Source organism: Xyrauchen texanus, chromosome 23, assembly GCF_025860055.1.
Source record: "Xyrauchen texanus isolate HMW12.3.18 chromosome 23, RBS_HiC_50CHRs, whole genome shotgun sequence".
Classification (NCBI taxonomy): Eukaryota; Metazoa; Chordata; class Actinopteri; order Cypriniformes; family Catostomidae; genus Xyrauchen; species Xyrauchen texanus.
The window spans coordinates 29174093-29196925 of record NC_068298.1 but is presented as its reverse complement, the minus strand read 5'-3'; the positions used below and the strand labels follow the sequence as shown (position 1 = coordinate 29196925).

At 36.8% G+C, this 22833-nt stretch overlaps 2 protein-coding genes across 3 annotated transcripts in view; one reads left to right on the top strand and one right to left on the bottom strand.

The window, feature by feature from the left end:
* Positions 1 to 18505, bottom strand: LOC127617166 (zinc transporter 9). 2 transcript variants are annotated; one of them, XM_052089085.1, is made up of 19 exons: positions 18278 to 18505; positions 15662 to 15807; positions 15238 to 15429; positions 14559 to 14606; positions 14328 to 14427; positions 14036 to 14128; positions 13855 to 13937; positions 13702 to 13760; positions 12597 to 12664; positions 12047 to 12149; positions 11831 to 11886; positions 10110 to 10245; positions 9973 to 10012; positions 7984 to 8055; positions 7791 to 7898; positions 4885 to 5050; positions 4461 to 4590; positions 2592 to 2705; positions 1 to 2018 (listed from the first exon to the last, which is right to left on the bottom strand). In XM_052089085.1, the coding sequence occupies exons 2-19, from the start codon at positions 15768 to 15770 to the stop codon at positions 1974 to 1976; spliced, it is 1722 nt and encodes a 573-aa protein (XP_051945045.1). In that variant the 5' UTR covers positions 15771 to 15807; positions 18278 to 18505; the 3' UTR covers positions 1 to 1973. The 2 variants fall into 2 exon arrangements, with proteins under 2 accessions (XP_051945045.1, XP_051945046.1); XM_052089086.1 differs by lacking the exon at positions 18278 to 18505 and adding an exon at positions 16533 to 16661.
* A 3307-nt stretch (positions 18506 to 21812) lies between these two features.
* LOC127617171 (glyoxylate reductase/hydroxypyruvate reductase-like) overlaps positions 21813 to 22833 on the top strand; it is a 6901-nt gene continuing 5880 nt past the window's right edge. Inside the window, exon 1 of the mRNA XM_052089094.1 lies at positions 21813 to 22037. Coding sequence (XP_051945054.1) covers positions 21955 to 22037 — 83 coding nt within the window. The 5' untranslated portion in view covers positions 21813 to 21954. The remainder of the gene's footprint in view (positions 22038 to 22833) is intronic.

Here is a 22833-nt window from a genome sequence, read left to right as displayed (position 1 = left end):
TTTTCTTCAGCATCTCCAAACAGCTCAACATATCTTAACGAAAAGCATCCTGACAGTCAAATAAACATTTTATATATATATATATATATATATAGTCTTAAAGGCCTTCCCCAAAACATATCTAAATTTCATCAGTGATAGGGTGGGGCTAGAACCCCCCCTCCCCGTCAGACGAACATACAGGATGCCACCCATTACTGGACACATGCCACCTCTTGCAGAAATCCTGGAAACGCCCCTAACCTAGCATGTTTTCAACATGCATTATATATAAGAAAAGTCTGTTTGTTTTAAAGAGAACATAGTGATTGTGTAAGAACTGTTATAAAGCTCTGATCACATTACAATGTTTTATAACCTAATATGGGTAGACTTAAGCACAAGAAAGCACGTATGGTATCTACAACACATTTTCTATAGTTTGCAAATGATGGATGATTGAACTGGATTTTGGTCTGAATGCTTTGTTCTTATATCACACTTTAACATGAATCATTTGCTATTATTGTATATTCACAGTTAGGGATTATTTACAATACCAAATACACATAAGGGCATGTCATAAACTATGTTGGAAAAAACACAAATGAATATTTTTAGAAGAAAATCTCAGCTCTGTTGATTCTCACAATGCAAGTGAATGGTGACCAAAATGTTGTTCATGAAAGTGGAGATTGATAGTAAAATAGGACTTAATTACTGATCTGTTTCTCACCCACACTTATCAGATTGCTTCAGAACACATGGATTTTACCACTAGAGTCTGGATTACTTTTATGCTGTCTTTATGTACTTTTTGAGCTTTAAAGTTTTGTCCACCATTCACTTGCATTGTGAGGACCTACAGAGATGAAATACTCTTCTAAAAAGCTTTGTTTGTATTCAGAAGTCATACACATCTAGAATAGCAGATTTTCATTTTTGGGTGAACAATTCCTTTAACAATGCCACCCCAGGATGTGTTTTAGTGACTTTAGAACATATCTTAGGAATTTGTGCACCAATCCAAGACCACCTTATTCATTCACACAAAATTACAGGGCTGACAACAGTCTAAAATGCACTTTAAAAGCAGCAAAATAACATTAGTACTGTTAGCACTGGTGGTACATGACGATTTAAGAAGCAGTCCGCATCAGAAGGGTCTGTGGTGGCCGATGGGTACCCGTTTTCCTAAATCTGATTCTATAGTTCTCACTTTACTGATAATTAGTTAATCTGACCAACTATTCCAACTTTTAAATAGTCAAGTTAAAATGATCATATTCACTGAAGAAGCTTTAAAAAAAACTTTTTTTATTATTATTTATAAATTTGTAGGAGTATTTAACACATACCCGTTAAAATGAATAAACATATCAACTTAAATATTGGATCTACTCTCCAAATGTTGTTTTTGCAATACATTACAATTATAGTTCACCCTTATAATAACTTCCTTCAATTGCCCACTTCACTCAATGATGACATCAATGAAACATGCCATCATTTGTGTACATCTGAACAACAACAAAAAAGCAACCTTTGTTTTGAAATAATACAATGGCCATACTATGTACGTACTAATGTACACTATTCCTCTACAGTCATATTTTGCCGTCCAGTGTTTACTTTGTATTACAAAAAGAACATCTGTGAAATGAGTGTTTATGATGCTCTGTGTGCAAAAATTTCAATGATAAAAGTTTCTGGTCCCTTTGGAATCCACTGACATGATTTCAAAGCTCCGATGATGCAACTATCACTGAACCAAAAGCCATTGACTATAAAATAATCATTATCACCCATTTATCTAATCCAGAGACCTCTTATTATTGGCTGTGGCTAGGTTAGCAGACAAACTGAAAACATATACAGGCTAGTGTTTGGGTGATGCGGGGCAGTAAAGTAAGACTTCAGCTGTCTGGCTGGTTGGAGAGAATTTGATTACGTCTTCCTTCTCGATCCAAACCATTCTGCCATTTGTCATGACATTATAAAATCTCCAGATCCACATGTCGCACCTCAGGATTGCGTTGCTGTCGGGAGATAAAGAGGAGTCAATTAAGGAAAAAAAACAGTTTCTGAGACATTCAAATAATGAACTATGGTTTAGGAACATTACTCCCAGGAAGTCATGAGAGTCTAAACAATAGCGGAATAGAAATAGCAGATTCCACACAAATGCAAACAAACTCCGTAATCCATTACCAAACTTTCCTGCCATCTGCTTAGACATCACATATAGCACAACGGAAGCCAATTATAATAATGCACTCTGTGAAATCTCAAATCTGATTTGCTGTTACAAAATTAAACACTGGAAGAGTGAAACTGGAAGGTTTCACTTTCGTTTATTTGAGGAGTCGTGGGTAAATAACAGATGAACTGGTTTTTCTCATGTGTGTGACTTGTGTGGGATGTCTGCTGAATGCAGTGTAGAATTTATTCTGACAGCACAAGTAATGCTAACCAACAGGAGATGGAATGCTTATGTTATGCATATGTGTGTGCAGAGTCATGGTGGTCCAAGACAGGCTGTTTTATTGAAAAAGGCAGTGACAATGGCAATAGATACAGAGAGGCATTTAAATTATGGCCTCATCACAAACCTTGAGCTCTTTCTCTAGGCGGTCCACCTCCGCTCCTAAAGTATCTATAATGTTCTCCCCATGCTTCAGCATAAAGTTCTCCAGCTCCTCTGGTGTCTTAACTTGCTGAATCTCCTACAGGAAAATGCATACATATACTGCATATTCACACATAAATATGCTAAATCTAGCTCACTAAAAACAATTGGCTGTGTAACAAATAAAATCAGCGTGGAAACAGTTAGCAGCAGTGTCAAGTTACATGAACACTGGCAGCAATTAGGTTCAACAAAGTGACAGGAAGTCATTAATTTTCAATGAGAATTGCCGGTTTGAGGTGACATGAGTGGCAGCTACAGTGCTGATGATGCCAAATTTGACTAGGGACAGTACAGCAACAATTGTAAGGAATAATTCACCCAAAAATAAAAATCATCATCATCATTTACTGACCCTCATGCCATCCCAGATGTTTACATCTTTCTTCTGCAGAACACAAACAAAGATTTTAAGAAAAATATTTCAGCTCTGTAGGTCCATTCAATGCAAGTGAATGGTGACCAAATCATTGAAAGTCCAAAAAGCACATAAAGGCTGCAAAAGACTCCAGTGGTTAAATCCATATCTTCTGAAGCGATATGATAGGTGTGGATGAGAAACGGATCAATATTTAAGTCCTTTTCTACTGTAAATCTCAGATTCACATTCCTCTTATTTTGTTTATGTCAATTCAAATGATTTATGCATACTGCCACCTACTGGAAAGGGAGGAGAATTTACAGTAAGAAGGTCTTAAAAGTTTATCTGTATCTCACCCAAACCTATCATCTAACTTCTGAAGACATGGATTTAACAGTGGAGACTTATGCATTATTTTATGCTGCATTTATGTGCTTTTTGGAGCTTCAAAGTTCTGGCCACCATTCACTTGCACTTGTATGGACCTACAGAGCTGCAATATTCTTCTAAAAATATTTGTTTGAGTTCTGCTGAAGAAAGAAATTCATACACATCTGGGATGCCATGCGGGTGAGTAAATGATGAAAGAATTTTCATTTTTGGGTGAACTATTCTATATTTACAAAATTTACAAATGTTTACAAAAAATATTGCAATGACCGATCGTCAACCGAGGGATCAGCGAATATCCTTGTTTTATTGAGATTGCTTTAAAAATGTAATGTATTTAATAAAACACGAAAAACATAAAAATATTTCCAAGTTCAAATTGCACTACAAACTTAACAAAAAAGCAATGAATATAACAAAATGGTCAAAAAAATCTTAAATAACCACCTTACATTTGCCGTCAGGCAAGTATCCGTCTACAACAGGTGGACAACTACGAACACAAATTATGATCTAATGAGAGTTTTAAATGTAAACTTAATAATAATAATAATAATAATTATATTATAATGATAATAATAATTATTAAAATATAAATCGATTTTAGTTTCAAGGTGAACTTGTTTAGGTTGTATACACATGTATAGGCTTTTTAAGCACGAAACGCTCCATATAAGCAAAATAAACATCAAGCATCTCCTCTTGAAATGGTAATTAGCAACATTCTCATAAACAACGCTATTCTTGCAAACAGTTTTCAGATGATTGAAACAGAATATACCTTGTGCTGCTATTTTATATTTTTGCCCACTTCCCAGCTAAGTGGTTTTGTAGTTTTACGATATTGTTGATCATCTTTTGTCAACGAGTGTTGCAATCGATTCCGTTTCCATCATCCTATCACTGAGCACTAATTTCTGTAATTGCTGTCAGAGTGAACGGAACTTCACATTTCTTCACTTGTGCCGAAACGGCAAGCTCAAAACAAACAATGCAAACACTGTTGTGTCAGAAGATCTAAATATCTCTCTCAGCACATACGTTGAGGATCTGTTCAATGTCTTGCTTCTCCAGGTATGAGCGCGTCACCACCCGTCCATCAAAGTCCACCTCCGCCTTAAAACGCACTTTGCTCAGCCCCATATCTGTAGCTTTCACGTCATGAATCGCCCTGGAGACAAGAACACATGATCTAATCAATTTCATCAAAGCATGGATGCACCGGTGTCATTTGGTACCTCCAATGTAATATAATATAATAAGCAAAACTTAGATATACAGTAACTAGATCTTTACATTTTTCTTTCCTTAGCAAGCAAATGTGTGCATATACAGGGTGGTGAATTTGACAAGAATTTGATGCTTTTAGATGGCTTATCGTTCCTTATTACTGTACTGATTTGATCTGTAGGATGGCAAATTGTTTACTGATTAAGCTCTTATTATGCAGTCAGTGGGGACTGACCTGACTGCAGGGTCACTTTCCAGGAACTCTGTGAGCTTCTGCAAGTGCTCAGCCTGGATGGAGCGGCCCAGCAGAGCCTCTGTGTTAGTGTAGATGAGGAACGCAGACACCGCCCCTAACAAGGTGCCCACACCAAGAGAACCAATACTATCATAGTATGGGTTGCCTGAGCAAGAAGGTGAAGAGGGAAAGTGAGCAAAGTATTAAAGCTTCAAATGAGACAAAATGATGAAAACATGGATACTTGCTATGTTCAGAGCACCAAAATACAATACTATTCATCCTATTTGTAAATAGGCATAGAATTCCCAGATGACCTACTACATTTGCCAAAATGCACAATGCAAGAAATACTGGATATGTATATACTAGTATTTCCAGTGAAACAAATGAAGCAGAAGTCAACAATGATATTTTGCTATTTTTTTACACATTAGCTGTGTTCCGAATGACACTAAACGCTCAATATGCACAATATACACTATTGACTCAGCCATGTAGTGTGCGATTTTTCAAAGTGTAGTAGCGCCTCAAACCGTACACTTCTGCACTATTTTACGTCATTTTGAAGTATAAGTCATGCGAGTAGTATGTTTACACTGAAAATGCAACAAAAAGAAGTGTACTACGAATACCCGGATGTTGCACTTTATATCCGTCAAAACGGAGTGAGAAATGTTGGACACTTCGTGCACTCAGCTTGCCTTTCCTAGTGGAAGGGGCGGAGTTACCAGCAGTGATGGTGATCTGGCAAAACAATTGTAAATAATGGAGAATAGGAAAACTAGCGAAACTTCTGTGAAGACAGCACCTTACAAAAAGCTTTACCATCATACCATAATGTATGAATATGTATATTATTGAGATATAAGTGTTGCAACACAACACAGCTTAAAAAAAAAAGTACTACATGGAAGCATTCGCCGTTTAACAGCTGAAGGTAGTGATGTTTCAAACACACGTGATGTGCTGCCTCTAGCTTAGCATGTTAGCCATTCTCAGTTCAACAATTGTATCACAAATAACATCCAGATTCACATTGCTTGGGGTGATGGTAATGGATTCAACTTAAATTTGTAAGGTGCTGTCTTCACTGAAGTTTCACTAGTTGCTCCATTGTTCATTATTTACACTTTTGTCAGACCAGCAACTCAGCTAGGTAACCCCGCCCCTTCTGCTACGCACAGAAAGCCGCGAGTGCCGAGTATATGAAGTGTCCAACATTCCACACTCTGTTTTGACAGTTACAGAAGTGCATCATCCGGGTCCTCGTAGTACACTTCTTTTCGTTGCATTTTCAGTGGTAACATACTACTCACAGTACTTACACATCCAAATGATATAGAATACAAAGAGTTCATTTTAAAGCAGATTTGATTTAAAAATGCTAAATAATGTTTTGATTCTTCTAGGCCAATCTGGCAATCATGGCATTAAACATGCATACAATTATAATTGTTTGTTTGTGATGGAATATCATGGCTGCTTCCGTGGCTATTTCTGTGGTGAAACCCAGGTTAAAATTTACTAAAAGGTGTACGTGTTACTATGTAACTTTTTAAATCTATTTTTGATAGAAACTCAAAATGATTATGTACTCACATAATATCATGTGAGAACAGTGCATCAAGCTTTTGTTTGAAAAGTTTTATTGTTATATAATGCATACTGTTGCAAGTTTAAAAAAAAGAAGTAGGCAGTATATAGTGTATACGTTGCAGTATGCTAGTATACTTTTCTCAACATGGCCAGAATATTCTATGAAAAAGAGACCTCTAGTGGTAAAAACATAAAGCACATCTTTTCTTTTAAAGCCATGGAACTCCCAATAAAACATTGCTGTTTTTTTCATGCTTGATTACACTTAAACAACAGAAAACTCTAGTAAACAAAAGAAATCACCACCAGGCCTATTCTCAAGGATGATGGGTGGTCTACAGAATAGATTATTATCTAGATCTCTACACAATCTTTGCACAAAGGCTTTGGAAACCACAGGGTAAAAGGAACTAGCTCTGGTCAGTCATGGCTATTGACTTTGTGTGAGTAGAGTGATGTGTTCAGTGAGGTGGATTTACAAAGCTTAAAAAGATCATCAACTGCTGTTTAGAAGGGGATAAAGCTCAGTCCCATATGGTTATTAAACCTGCAGACTGTCCGTATATGGCTGCTGTAGATACTCAAGAGTCTGTGATGCCTTATTCAGCCCTGTCCCTTTTCAGCACTCCGCTCTTTCCGATTTTGTCATCTAACTTCCCGTTTCAATTTATCTCCCACAGAGATAAATTGGACCTGATAGATCTCATTTGGACAACTATGACACACTGCACATTTTCATAATAGAAGCGTTTAATTGTTAAACATGTAATTCTGCTTGATTTTTAGGTTTGAACTCGTTATTAATTTGTGTTAATATGTGTAGTAGACATGAAATTCCAAACAGTGACAGCTTGTATTATTTCACATGCAAGTTAAGGAAATATCACTTGTCCTTTTAAAAGGTCAACCCACATCCTGGTTTAACACTTAAAAATCTGCTCACCCTAACTATAACGCAATGGGTGAATGACATGTGAAGATGGCCATAGGTATAACGCAAATACATTTTTTAGGACTATTTGTTGTGTCACAGCATGAAGGTAGGATCTTGTGGCTTAATGAATGAAATATCCCTTTTAAAATCGGCTTCTAGTTTGAACACTTTAAAAAACACATGATAACTTTTGGCAACTCTAAAACCTGTAAATCAAATTATTTAATTATATTTTGACATCAACACCATAGAGAGCTACATAGAAACCACTAGACCTGAAGTTTAAAGACAACATTTTCAAGATGGCTGCTTGCTAGTTTCTCTGGCGCATAAGGTGAATAAAGGTAAAGATGTGTGTGTTTGTGTGAAATACCTGTTAGAGAGGTCAGTCCCATGCATCCAGCTGCCAGCACCACCCCCAGCACTGCAGCAGCATCCTCCAGCAGTACAACATTAGTGCTTGGGTCTCGGCTTTGCATCACTGCCATTCACAAACAAAACAATAATGCTCACCTCCAAACAGTGTTAAAACACAAATTAGCAAAGCAATCAGAAGAGGTACATACCGTACTCATAAAAGGACACGCCTTGTTTATGTGCACTCTTCTTGATCTCGTTAAAGGCCACTAACAGTGTAGCTTTATGGGAAAACAGTATTGCAAGTTTATTTATATAGCACATTTCATACATAATGGCCAATTTAAAGTCAAAATAAAGAAACAGATGCATACAATTGAAGACAAAATTATTAGCCCCCTTTGAAATATTTAGTTATTTTTCAAATAATTCCCAAGTCCTTTTTAATGGAGCAAAGATTTTTTTCAAAATAGCATTTCTAAACATAATAGTTTATTTAGACAACTTAAGAGTGTTTATAATACAAATAGAAACAAATTTATAACAAAGAATAAAAAAATCTACAGGTCAAAATGATTAGCCCTCGATGTTAATAGTCAATAGTGTATCCCTTTTGCTTGATAACAGCCTTTAGTCATTTGTTGTAGTTCTCAACAAGTTTTAGGCATTTCTCCTGAGTCGCCGCAGCCAATTCCTCCTTAGCAAATCTCTCAAGCTCCTCCAGATTTGTTGGTCTCCTGGCATGGACTCTAGTCCTCAGCGTGGCCCACAGATTTTCTATATGTTTCAAGTCTGGGCTTTGTGCTGGCCAGTCAAGGACATTCATTTTGCTCGTCTGGAGGTAGTTCTTCACCAGAAGTGAGGTATGCTTTGGGAAATGTCGACCCAAACCAAGTTTTGGCTGAGGTTGTCTTTCAAAATCTTCTTGTAATCTTCCTTTTTCATGATTCCTTCTACCCTGATGAGATTCCCAGTTCCAGATGCACTGAAACATCCCCACAGCATTATAATCCCACCACCATGTTACATTGTGGGAACGGTGTTCTTTGGGTTGAGCGCCTCTCCCTTCTTTCTCCAAACATAGGCAACATCTCTATGGCCAAAGAGCTCTAGTTTTGTCTCATCTGACCAAAGGACATGTTTCCAGTATGCATAATTGTTCACTAGGTTGTCCTTGGCAAACTTCAGTCTAGCTTGGATGTGTCTCTTCTTCAGATGTGGAGTTTTTCTTGGTCTGCAACCTCGCAGTCCATTCCTGTGGAGGGCTCTTGTGACTCTCTTCATTGAGATTTCAATCCCAGACTTGGCAAAATCATTCACTTGTGTATTGGCAGTTGTTCTTGGGTCTTTAGAAACCTCTCTCACCAGTTTTCGTTCCAAGGTTTTTGACATTTTTCACTTCCTGCCTCTGCCAGTCTTGTTCTCCACTGTGTGGGTCTCTTCAAACTTCTTGATAATACTTCTCACGGCAGTTCTTGACACCTGAAAATGCTTTGATAAACGTGTATATCCTTCTCCTGCTTTGGGAGCATTAACAATTCTTTTTCTCAAGTCTAAACAAATGTCTTTTGTCTTTGCCATGATGACAGTTTTATATTACTTCACTAGTTGTTTTGCAAGATACTAATCCTCAGTTTGAAGTGCAACTTAAAGGCTTGGGGGATTAATTAGGTGAGTTAGGTTAATTAAGTAAGTAATTGGATAACAGTGGTTGGTTCCGTAGCCAGTCAAACAGATAATTCCTTAAGGGGGCTAATAATATTGACCTAAGCAGTTTTTACATTTTTTTTAAATAATTATTTTATTCCAGGCAAATTGAAATAAATAAGGCTTTCTCCAGAGGAAAAATATAATAAGAAATACGGAGTTAAAATCCCCTTGCTAAACATCACTTGGGAAATATTTGAAAAATAATTGAACTTTCATAGGGGGGCTAATAATTGTGTCTTCAACTGTATAAAAGCTAAGTATATAATCATATTTAAAATGGACAACAATTTTTTTTTCAGATTACAGATCGCATAATTGTAATCAAGTAAAAGAAAACGTTAAGTGTGGCACAGTGCAGCAGAAGAGTGATATGAAAATATTGCATCAATGTGTAATGCAGGAGTAACTGCATATTGAGAGATCGGTCTTTGTGAATGCTGATACAGCAATTTCTAAAACAAATCATGTATGAGGAAATCACACCTCACCTCCTTCAGACACCAAAGAGCCTGCTAAGATACAGTACGCCTGCAACAAACATATAACTGTAATGTAATAACACTGACTTCAAACTGATAATCATATAATCTGTACATTTTACAAGCTGAAACCTAAAGCTACTAACCCAGAGCAGTGATTCCATTTGATGAGGGTGCAGGAGCCCCATAATGCCGTGATACCAGGACAGGCCAGCGCCCATCATAAAGATTCCCACTCCGCTAATGAGAGAGGCGATGTAACGCATGTTGGAGAAGCCGTACCTTTAATAAGAGAGTACAGTCAAATTTAAAAAGTGCTTATGTGTTCATGGCAGAATCAGCCTGTATGAGCTGTACATATAGGTGATTGAACTAGGGATGCACAATATCACTTTTTCTCTCCCAATCCGATTCCGATACCTGAACTCTTGGTGTTGGCCGATCCGATACTGGTCTTGCTTTTTCTTAATCAGTTTAGAAAATACCTCAGTGTGTAGAACTGACTGGGGGTACTCTTATATATGAAAAGAAACACAAACCGCTAATACAAATTATTTCATTATAAATTTGGAGCCAATTAAGAAAAACTTTATTGTTAACTATTCTACTGGATAATGCAGCTGCAACATTAACAGTAATTCCAATAAAAGCCTTCAGAAGAAAAGAAGCCAGTTATCCATGCATATATTTTTTTTCAACTTGTATTTGGTTGAAATCTCTTTTTTGTTCACTTTATAAGTCCACGTTTCATTTACGCAAATTATTTTTTGGAACCCAGTCAAATTAATATTGTTGTAATTTGTAAACAAATAATAATAATAAACTTTTAGAATTTTATTTCACAATAGTTTCATATATTCAGGCTTGCCTTATTAACTTTAAACCCCCCAGGCTTTTACTTTGGCAGAACACTCCAGGAAGTACTTTGAGTAGGTGTGGGTAGCCTAATTCACAGTAGTTTAACTCACTACTTATTCAAAATCTGGTGAAATGCTCCTCCGGTGCTGTTGTTAATGCATGTTATAAGCGAACCAAACTATCGAACATCTGCATCTGAGATGTTGTACGTGTGGAGCGCTCACATTTTGAGCTGAAACGTGATGTGCATGCAAACTATACATTTACTTAATAAACGTACCCTTTTGCGATTCATTAAACTATTGTTTGTCTTCAAGATACTTTGAGTGTAAGGCAAAAGTCATATGGACCAATTCAATGGTGCTTTTATGGTTCCATGCAAGTTTGACAGCAGGGACTAAATGGTAAACGTTTTTATTTCAGTTCGTTCTGAGCAAAAACTGTAGTTTTTCAATCCAGTTCAGAAGTTCTGCAGTCTCCTTTCCAAATGGTATCTGGTTAAAACAAAATAAAAGAATGGTTAATGTTCTTTTTAAAATGACACTTCTCTGAGCTAAGGAGTGGGTGAAATACAATTGTTGTGTTGCCAGATCTTGCAAGAGAAACAAGCGACCTGGAAATGTGTGATGCAGGATCAAAGCACACATTTAATTTTTTCGGGCAACATGAAGTGGTGTAGTTGAATTTACTGTGATAAACCCTTTGGATTCATGAAAAAATTATTGGAACAAAATTAACAGCTTATAAAATAACATTTTCACTCCAGAGCAATTTAAAATAATTTTGTTCCCGTTTTCGGTTTGTTTGTTCATTTTCAGTTTTCGTTTTTGTTCCTTGACCTGTTTCTAGTCCCTGCTTAACAGTAACGACCATGTCAAACACACAGTATTGAATTTGGGTCAGGCTCATCAGACTGATACCCGATATGGTTAAAAATGTCAGTATCGGAGCCAAATCCAATCCAGGTATCAGATCGGTGCATCCATAGATAGAATACATAAAAACGTACGGGTGGACGGCATCTGGATTTCGGACAGATTGACTGATGCCTAGTGCAAGAAGAGCCTGTGAGAGAGAAAGTAACAGAAATAAATTAAGAGAAGGGATGAAAAAAGATTTGTATTAGTAGTAAATCTGTTTCTATTATGTTATGTTATAAAACAAACTTTTCAACCATGTAAGGGAAGTGAAATGTGATAAAAAAAATAAGTAAATGGCAGCTCACCTGGTTACAGGTATCAGCCAGAGAGTGGATGGCTTCTGAAAACATACTGGCAGATCCAGTGTAAACCCATGCCAACAACTTGAAGAAAAAATTCAGCCCATTTCTACAGATTAAAAAAAAAAATTTGATTCAGTTTTTTTTTTTTTTTTGGTGAAGATAACTCTCCACTTTATGCATTTATCCACATTACAATTCCTCACAAATTACATAACAAAATGTTAAAACAGTGAAAGTGGATCAATGCCAACTGATTCTACCAACAACACAAAATGTGATTTTTTTTCTTTCCGATTATGTACTAAACATAGTTCTGTGTTTAATATAATGCTGAGGGCGAGTAGACAATGAATACAGGGCTGGTCATTCATCATGTGAGAGCACATGATGGTAACTCAATATCCTTAATCTAATAGATAGATGGCATGTGGTATACAGACATTGTCATGCATATAGGAGACCTATCTTGTGTTAAAATGAAGGCACAACATGTAAACAATCCCTTGAAATACTCTTTTCTGTTGTTTTCAGTTGCAACAAAGTTGAGGCTTACATGCAAATAGCTACCATCACCACTTTTCCCGGCCCTTGTAGAAATGTTGTCCTCTTCCCTGATCGAGGCTTTTGGAGACATAGAAACAATATTAAGAAAAAACAACAGTTTTTATCATCATCATTATCATCATAAAGAAAAAGAAAACAAAACACCAATGTAAGCACAACGTTTTCTGTTCTGAATGGTTAAATGAGCATCAGTGAGGTCATATGGGATCAATACATTTCAACAGAAGGACACTGGAGGAAAGAGATAAACTCTGAGGACATCCACTTCATGAATCATGAGGACTAAATTAGCTTTTCTCTATCTAGAGATTGTAGATAATTAATTTCATTCAGTAACAACATATTAGATATGGAAGCTTAACTTCTCAGGGTCCATGGGTCAATGTATGTTCATGGAATGGTCCAGGTTAAATACAAGTTAAAATAAATCAAAATCATTTGTGGCATAATGTAGATTACCAAAAAAATAACTGACTCTTCCTTTATTTAAATGAGGGATGCAGTTTACTGTAAACGCGGTTACATGATGGCACTTACAATGGAAGTGAATGGGGCCAGTTTTAAAAATATAGCCACAATACAAAAACATTACACATGCTAATATGATTTTAGGGTATTACATTCTTATAAGGATTACAAGGTTTCTCTTCATTACATCGTCACAACAATAAAGTTGTAATATTGGATATAACTTAACAAAGGTGAGGAAAAAAAAATGTTTTAGCACTCATATTGTTTATGTCTTGTGGCTATACTTTTGCAACAGTGTGTATTTGAATGTTTATTGACTGGTCTACATTAACTTCCATTTTAAGTGCCTTACTTTAACCCCCATTTTTTCCCTTCTTTTTTTTTTTTTTTTAAATAAATGTGAAACAAGTTGAAATTCAACATTATGCCACAAATGCTGTTGATTGAGCTTTATTTGTATTGAACCGGGAACATTACATTTAGGTAAAAGGCTCCTGAATGTCTGTAGATGCAATAATGAGTAAAAGTATTAAGTGTAAGTGAAGTGTTACACCAGACACTGATAAAAATGCTTAGTGATTAAAATCTGATAAACTTGAACCCATGCTCACCACTATGCTCACCTTTGTGTTCCCCCAAAAATCTTTGTACTCCTTCAACAGCTGCTGATTTCTAAAAATGTCTGTTGAGTGAGGAGTGAGAAAAGCGATTTAGTCAGCAGACTACATGAAATCAGCTAAATGCATGTAATACACTAAATGAGATGAGAGACACACTTTCTTGATACTCCCTTTCCACCTCTTTTCTTAGATTCCTCTCTCGAGCAAGTGCCTCTTGACTTCCCCATACATCCAGTGCTCTACATAAAGACACCAACATCATACTCATTGATGCCCCTAGCTAATATCACAAACCTGAACACAACATCAATGAGCACATTAGCAGATAGTGACATACTTTGCCTCCACATCTGATCGCAGGAAGACGGTGAAGGCCTCTGTATCATCATGGGGACTGCGCCGACGGATCTTTCTAAGCTGCTCAAGGTCACTTTGAAAACAAACAAACAAAAAAGACATTTTGTGAGTATAAATGGACACGAACAAACAAAACAGCATCAGATAGTAAAAAGGCATCAAATAGCAAAATAATCAATAATCTAGAAGGCTTCAAAAGGTAAAGGTAACATAATTAGGATCACAAAACAACAGCATATCATCCAGAGTTCTCAAACTGAACATAATATCACCTGGGTTTGAGACAGAACTCATTCATAGCTCTGACGGCGGTGATGAAATTATTTTGCGTGTATCTGGTGCCATATTCCCTCTTTTTAAGGACAGCCCGTACTGTGAAAACAATGAACAGGCAGTAACACTTTACAAAAGATGGTAAAGATATATGATATGCATTCTGATTAGACCAAAAGGTGCTAGAGCACAAAGTGTCTGTTCGTGAAACATTTCTCAACTGCACTAACCTTTCACTTGAATGCTCTCTGCTTTAGTCAGACCTTGAGTTTTGGAATCTTAAATGCAAAAAAGAGAAAAATAAATATAAATAAAACCCCTAACGGTTTCAAAAATCAGAATTACCTTTGTTTACCCTGGAAATTCACTTACCAATATGGTTTCAGACCAAACCTGTCAAGACAATGCTCTGGTCTTATTTTATTTCAAAATCAATAGAAACAAATCAGAAATTATATTTTACATATAGAAAATGAAACCTATTATTAGAGTCATAGGGTCAAATTTTGTTACCCAATTCTCATTACCGCAATGCATTTTTTTTTTGTTATAAAAATAAATGTACATCATCTATTTTACAGCAAATAGTGAAAAAAAAAGGACTGTTACAGTAATGATAGTCATCATTTAAAATAACGGGAATAGAAAAAGTAAAATGTTGGACAAGTTACTGTAATGCGAATTGGGGGAGTAAACTCAAGTGTTGTAACCTTAAGTGTCCTAAAAATAACACAAGGCAAAAACCTTACTGGTCCTTAACGTTGGCTTCATTTTCTGTCATTTGTTTTTGTACTGATTTGGGGTTAAAGGAATAGTCTTATACTCACAATGACAGTAAGTGAAGCATTCAAACATTATTTTATAAATCTTTAATTTTTACAGAAGAAACCCACTATGTGAGGTCATTACCTGCTGCTTTTGCCAAGCTCTGTGCCATCTGTGCTTTGTCAATGGGCTTTGGCTCCTCAGGGCCTGCTGGAGATCCTTCTTTACCACTGCCTGATGTGGAACAGCACTGGATGCGTGTCCACGTTAAAGACATCAGTCTGGAGTCAGGGAAGCTAAACCACAGCTTGTGCAGACCTCCTCCATTTTTCCAACCTACAGAGGCCATTCAGTCATGCGTGAAGAAATTCGAAATGGTCTTGATTGTACTTGAAATATACAAATTCACATACAAGCAGACAACATCTGCTGGACTATTTTAAATGACCATGATCTACATTAAAGTCTCTAATGGAAATGGGCACATTTGAAATAACGTGAAGACGAGCAAGTTCATAACACAGAATGAAATACAATGGAAAACTGTCCACAGGCATGGTGCTCTTACCAAACCATGGCTTTGCAATTTTGGAGGGTCTCTGAGAGAGGGGGGCTCGTTGTTGCAAGTAGACCCGGCAGAGGACTTGCCATGGTCTATGAGCCAAGCAGGGAAACATCCTCTTGATGGCAAGTCCAGAAGACACACACTGAAACCTATCGAACAATTACATTACATTCTTTACGTACATACAAAAAAATTTCAGAGCAACACTCATGCACTACAAATAGTAAAAGAGCATGCGCTTGTATAAGGGCAAACAGTGGTATGCAAACATCAGATTAAGCCAATTAGAGTAGTAATTCTGGCACTTGTCAGATCTCTATGCATACAACTAAACATCACCCTGCATTTGAAAACAACTTGCTTACTTTGAAGGCATTGATGGCCACAGTGGCATAAGACAATGTTGTCCACAATAATACTGACAGCAGCTCTACCAATAAACATCTTACCACATTACAGTACACATCTTAAGTCACTTAATCAGCTCAATGTGACAGTGGGTGCCAACAGTCTAGACTCCACAGCGTCACCTGACAATGTTACTGAAGGGTTTTCTTTGAACTGTGCTATGACAGTATTAACACTTACAAGCTCTTCAGATCAGTATGAGCATAAATCCAATCGTTTCACTATCAGGCTAGATACTTAGCCACTCCATATTTGAGCCAAGCAGCAGATCTCTAGACGTGTAACTGCTTTTATTTCTCTCACATTAAGTGAAGACTGCTGCTCAACACTGCTAGCAGAGTCTGGCCGAGCCGGTGTCTTTCAGTTAGCTTAGCAAGATGCTACAACTGCTGAGGTAAACACAAAACTATCACACCCAGGATGCTAAAAATGATCACGGAATGATAATCCGTCAGGCATTCGTTACCTTTATGATGCTCAGTCCATTATTTATTTGTGGTGGTCGGCTAGCCCAACACTATCCATCACGACAGCACTAAGAAAACACCGAAAGTATAAAAGACGAAAGTCTCGCGATGTTGTCATTGAACGCGAGAGCGTGAGTTTTTCCACTGCGGCTGCAGTCTCGCAGAGAGGTCTGCTAATGGAGGAACCCCTCACTGGAGCACGGAGCAAACAGTCAATTTCTTTTGATTAAAACTGATTATAACATGACTAATGTTGTTATTACGCACTATGTAATGTGTATGTAACGATTATTCAGATATTTTATATTCTTTCAGAAGACTTGAGACCAAACTGATTTGGTCAAACTGATAAAGGATGTTCTCCCAAAATGTAAACATATCTCATCATGTCCTCACCCTTATGCCATCTCAGAAGTGTATGAATTTTTTTCTTCTTCTGTAGAACACAAATTAATATTTTTTAGAAAAATGCCTCAGCTCTGTTGGTACACCTACACCTCCTGTGACTAAAACCAGGTCTTCAGTAGTGATATGATAGGTGTGGGTAAAACAGACGAATATTTAAGTCCCTTTTTCCCAATAAATTCTCATTTGTTCCCAGTAGGTTTCGATATGCATGAGGGAAAACAAAAGATATGCATGAGACAAAAACAAAAGAAGGTGAAAGTGGAGATTTATAGTGAAAAAGGGCTTAAATATTGATCTTTTTCACACCCACACTTATTGTATAGCTTCTGAAGACATGGATTAGACATTTTGATTACTTTTATGCTGTCTTTATGTACATTTGGAGCTATACAATTTTGGTACATATTCACTTGCATTAAATGGACCAATAGCGCTGAAATATTCTTCTAAAAATCGTTGTGTTCTGCAGAATTAAGAACGTCATTGACATCTGGGGTGGCATGAGGGTGAGTAAATGATGAGAGAATTTTATGTTTTTGGTGAACTGTACCATTGAATAGCTGTGTAAAGTAAAAAGAGTGCTGTGAGTCCTACATGTGACATTTATTAAAAACAGTATCAAAAATCAATTTCATTATTTAATAGGTTTTGGCTATACACTGAACACTAGGCCCTACTCTTGAATTTGTATGTATAAATATCATAGACACATTACAATAGATTACAACAGAGAAAAGATAATTTCTTCCCTATGTCCAGTTTATTATTTAGAACTTGCAGTATATTACAGAGAACTTGTATCTGGTATGAAATAAGATGGAAACATTTACATTTATGCATTTGGCAGACACTTTTATCCAAAGTGACCTACAGAGCCCTTATTACAGGGACAATCCCCCTGGAGCAACCTGGTTTAAGTGCCTTGCTCAAGGACACAATGGTGGTGGCTGTGGGGCTTCTGATTACCAGATTACCAGTTATGTGCTTAGACCACTACACCACCACCACTCCAACATACATAAAACAAAACATCTTTCAACATACATTATGTCTTAATAAAGGTGTGGAATAAAAAATCCCAAAGGGATTTAAATTGTATTTTTATTAATCACGAATTACAAGTTCAGAAAAGTTTTCAAGTTCTTAAAGCCACTGCTTCTCCACCTACACAAAGAGATATACTGTATTGTATTGGTAGAATAATGTTTGAGTTTCATGTATATTCTTGATCAAATTCTTACTGGCATTTTTCATGATTAAGTGTTCTGGGATACATATCTACAGACTGAATATGTGGCAGACAGTTTTTACAGATCATAAATAAAAAGGTACTCACCTGTTCGTTTTTCATTTTTGACAGGTTCAGGGATCCTGAAGGGAATTGTTTCAGTTTGCTGACTTTGAGACAGCTGAATGGGTGACAGGGGACTCCTCTGGATTCTTGGTGCCTCAAAGACTCTGCTCATCAAAGCACCTGAACTCTCAGAGAACTCTACGCATGGTTTCTTCTCTCAAGGTCACTCCGAATCCTCTTTGGAGACAGTTCTGGTGGATTTTCAAAAAGCTGAAAAAGAGGATGAATCAACATGAAATCTTTCCAAATAAAACAATCATGTACTAATGTCTAGGCCAACTTTATTAATGTTTTTCATGGTGTTTTAAACTCTAAAAGATATGAGATTATAAATTAGCAAGTGGGGTTACAAATTCCCCAGAATCAGTTAGTTCTATAGGAAGAACTAAAGTATGAAACACATTTCCGATCACTCACACTTACCTTTCTCCCAGCTTTCAAAACTACTCTGTTCAGAGCTAACAGCATCAGACACCTTGAGAGTATAAATAGTTTAGAAAATATTAGATCACAAGCATTAATAACGAGAGTGAAAAAGCAGGACCAAAGAAATTGTATAATCTGAAGGAGACTTAAAAAGCACCTTGTTGGGGGTCTGTGTAGCTCAGCAAGTAGAGACGCTGACTACTACACCTAGAGTGGCAAGTTCGAATCCAGGGAATGCTGAGTGAATCCAGTCAGGTTTCCTAAGCAACCAATTGGCCCGGTTGCTAGTGTGGGTAGCGTCACATGGGGTAACCTCCTCATGGTCACTATAATGTGGTTTGCTTTCGGTGGGGCACATGGTGAGTTGTGTGTGGATGCTGCAGAGAATAGCGTGAAGCCTCCACACGTGCTAGGTCTCCGTGGTAATGCGCTCAACAAGCCATGTGATAAGATTGATGGATTGATGATCTCATACACGGAGGCAACTGAGATACTTCCTCCGTCACACGGATTAAGGCGTGTCACTACATAACATTGCCATTTGTCGCACAAACGGATAGCCACGCCCCAAACTCACACCATTGGCAATGTTGTTATATTGGGCTTACACTGTTCAGGGGAACCAACATATTAATGTCTAATTATAATGCCTATTACTGTATAGTTGTCTCTGAATATTAAGCTGGAACAGGAAAAGTATATTAAGATGGAAAACAATAACACACATCACCTTTAAATAGTCCTATATTCGCCCTCATGCTATCAAGACAGGCTCTACAAAACTCTGCACTGGTGCTACTGTTAAATATAAAGTTCACTGAGCTCAAGACTATGTGCAGAATCAAACTTCAACCTGTCCTGAGGTGCACTCACAAAAGAAGCATGGTTCAGTGGTGATTAAACAATGACTAAAAGCTGCAGTGTCATATGGCACATTTGCTTATTAAAAGTCTATTAATGTTAACAGATGAATCTTACAGTCTCTCTTTGCTGGAATCCTTTCAGAGTGTTTTTCAGGGTAGACTGCAGAGCCGTCCTCACATGATCTCCGTTGTTCCAAAGCACTGGATCCAAGCGACTCACTAAGACCTCCTCCCAGCCTGAGAGATTTATAAGAGCAGAATCTTAAAAAGACCAATCTTAAGCTGTCTATTTTGGTAGAGGAAGAATTAGACTAACTTATGAAGTCAGAGATCTGTGAGGGGAAAGGGATACTGTACTGAGTGAAAACGAAGAGAGTCAGAGTCTGTTCTACAGCATGGCTCATTTCTGGCTCTATGTTCTGCTGTATATCGACATTACATCCTGATTCAGTTCCCTGACTGGACAGTCTCTAAAGAAAATTATATTTCCGAACACAGGGAGCCTGTACAGAGAAAAACAGCAATGAAATAATAAGCATGTTGGATGACTACACTTTGCCACAGAGCCTCGTAGAGCACAGGGAGATAATTTAATTTCTGAAATAGGTTTGCATTCACTCACAAATTGTTTCCTTGCAAAAAGTTTTGTGTTCAATCACACTTACATATATTGGGTTCCCTTGCAATAGCTTTATCCATCCATTGTGAAAATTAACCATGGTTTCCCTATAGTTCAACCATGGTGCTTGTTGAAAAACCATAGCAACCACAACATTTACCATGGTTTTACTACAGTATACCTTTTAACCATGATATTAGCAGAACATCCATATAAATAATACAGGAAAATCAAAACGATGGTATTACTGTAGTAAAACCGTGGTTGATTTTCATGAGGGATGGATAAAACTATTGCAAGGGAATGCAAAACTTAAGTTTATTACAATGAAATTATGGAAAATTGTCAAGGTTGTCATGATCGCTTGGATAAGGCAAATAACACAAAAACTGCAATGAAACACCACTAATCTCACCTGAGCATGAACCAAACTGAGTCTATGCAGAAACACACTGTGACTGGTCAGCTTCAACTAGCCTTTCAGAAATCAAGATGGACGACACATTATTCATAATGTGTCACTACCAAGTGCCAACATGCCTGGATTAAATTGCTATAGAATTAAAGATAAAAAAAAATATTTTCTTGGTAACTTCTTCAGAAAGGAGGAATAGGTGCACTCACATGGAAATAATAAGTGAAACGCAAACACCTCAAACTGACAGTAAAAGTTCTTCTTGATAAATGCAGTCACCATCAGGCCTCCACATACCCGTTTATACTACCCTCACTCGTGATGAATTAAAGTCAATAAAAACCTCATCACCTGTAGTAAATGAAGGTTGAAACAGGCATACCAATGTGTACCAAAACTGATATACATATCAAATCAAAATGCTTCTAAAAACAACTTTGAGTAAAAAAGTTAATTGCACATTGTGAAAAAAAAATAACGTCAAATATTATGTACATGTCGTAATTTACAAAACATTTTCTGTCAGTAAACGAACTGAATCCACAAACCAAATCCTCCTCAGCGAGAATCTGCAGTTGCGTTGCCCATCCACTCCACTAGATGTCGCTATACAGCTGCAGAACGGAACTGTTTAGCACGCTGTCACGTATGTGATTGATCCCACAGTTGTAGCGTCAGGGTGAATATTGAAGAAAATATTAAGTTGTCAAAGTCTGAAGGAAAGAGTATAATATGGAAAGAAGCCATTAGAGAATGGCAACATCAGTGGGATATGGAAACTAAAGGGAGACATTTATATGCTATTCAAAGTAAAGTTGGGGCTGTGAAGAATAGGGGAGGGAATAGAAAAGAAGTAGTTATGACCAGATTAAGGATAGGTCACAGTAATTTGAATAGCACACTACACATTATAGGGAAGCACCCAATTGGTTTTTGTGGTTGTTGTCAGGTTGCAGAAACTATAGAGCATGTGTTGTTGAGTTGCAGACAATATAAAGAACAGAGGAAAAATATGATGGAAGAGTTAGAAAAAATTGGAGCAATAGGGACAGGAATGAAGGAAATACTGGAAAGTGGGGAGAATGAACAAAGCAGAGGAAATATTTTATTATTTTTATCAAGAACAGGACTGATGAGAAGAATATGACGTAACTGGACATGACAGGAAATAAAGCCGGAAGATGGCGGTAGTGCAACGCTAATGGATGCAAGCTGCCGATAAACTCTAAAGAAGAAGAAGAAGAAAAAGTAGCGTCAGGGAACTGGGTAGTTTAAGTGGACTTCTGTTGCCAAGTTTATGAGCTTAATTCGCAGTTTTAACATTTAATCGAGCAGGATGAGCGCGCAAGATATGCTAAAAGTGTTCATCACCAGACGCATCCCGCAGGAGGGCATGAAAATACTCCAAGAAGACGGCAGGTACGAAATTTATTATGCTCTGGCATGTAATAATACAGAATAATGCACGAATTAAGTGATTGAGTTGCTCTTTTTGGTATATTAATGAGATTACGGCGGCCAAGATGCACGTGAACCTCGCGGGTCTTGAGTCAAACAGTTTGATTTTATTATTTCACTCACTTCTAAAGTTACGCCAGTGACATTGTAGTATGTATGTTTTATGTCATTTTTGTTTGTTTTAATGAATGAAATCAATACAATATAAAGGCAGTTATTTTACAGTCAACGTAGCCAGACAATCTAATTTTGTTGCTCTGCAAAAAACAATATATGAAAAAGAAAAACATCAGAAAAATACATAACACGCTATGAAAAGGTGAAACGACAATTGGCATCTCCAGAGATTTTAAAAATAAATCCAATAACTTCAATGCTTTTTTATTTGTCATTCCTATCAGGGCTTCTGAATATTGTTTTAATTCATTCTTATACACTAAACAGGTTTGGGGAGTTTTCTTTGCCAATATGATAACAGTATTTATAAGAAAACGTTTCTGGCAACCCTCTTTATATGTACCATATTTTACATTTTCAAAAGAGAAAGTAACACCAATCACATCTTTTTCTAATAGTCAATACTGCACTCTTTGTGTATATATATATATATATATATACACACATATATATATATACACACACATATATATATATATACACACACATATATATATATACACACACATATATATATATATACACACACATATATATATATATATATATATATGTGTGTGTATATATATATATATATATA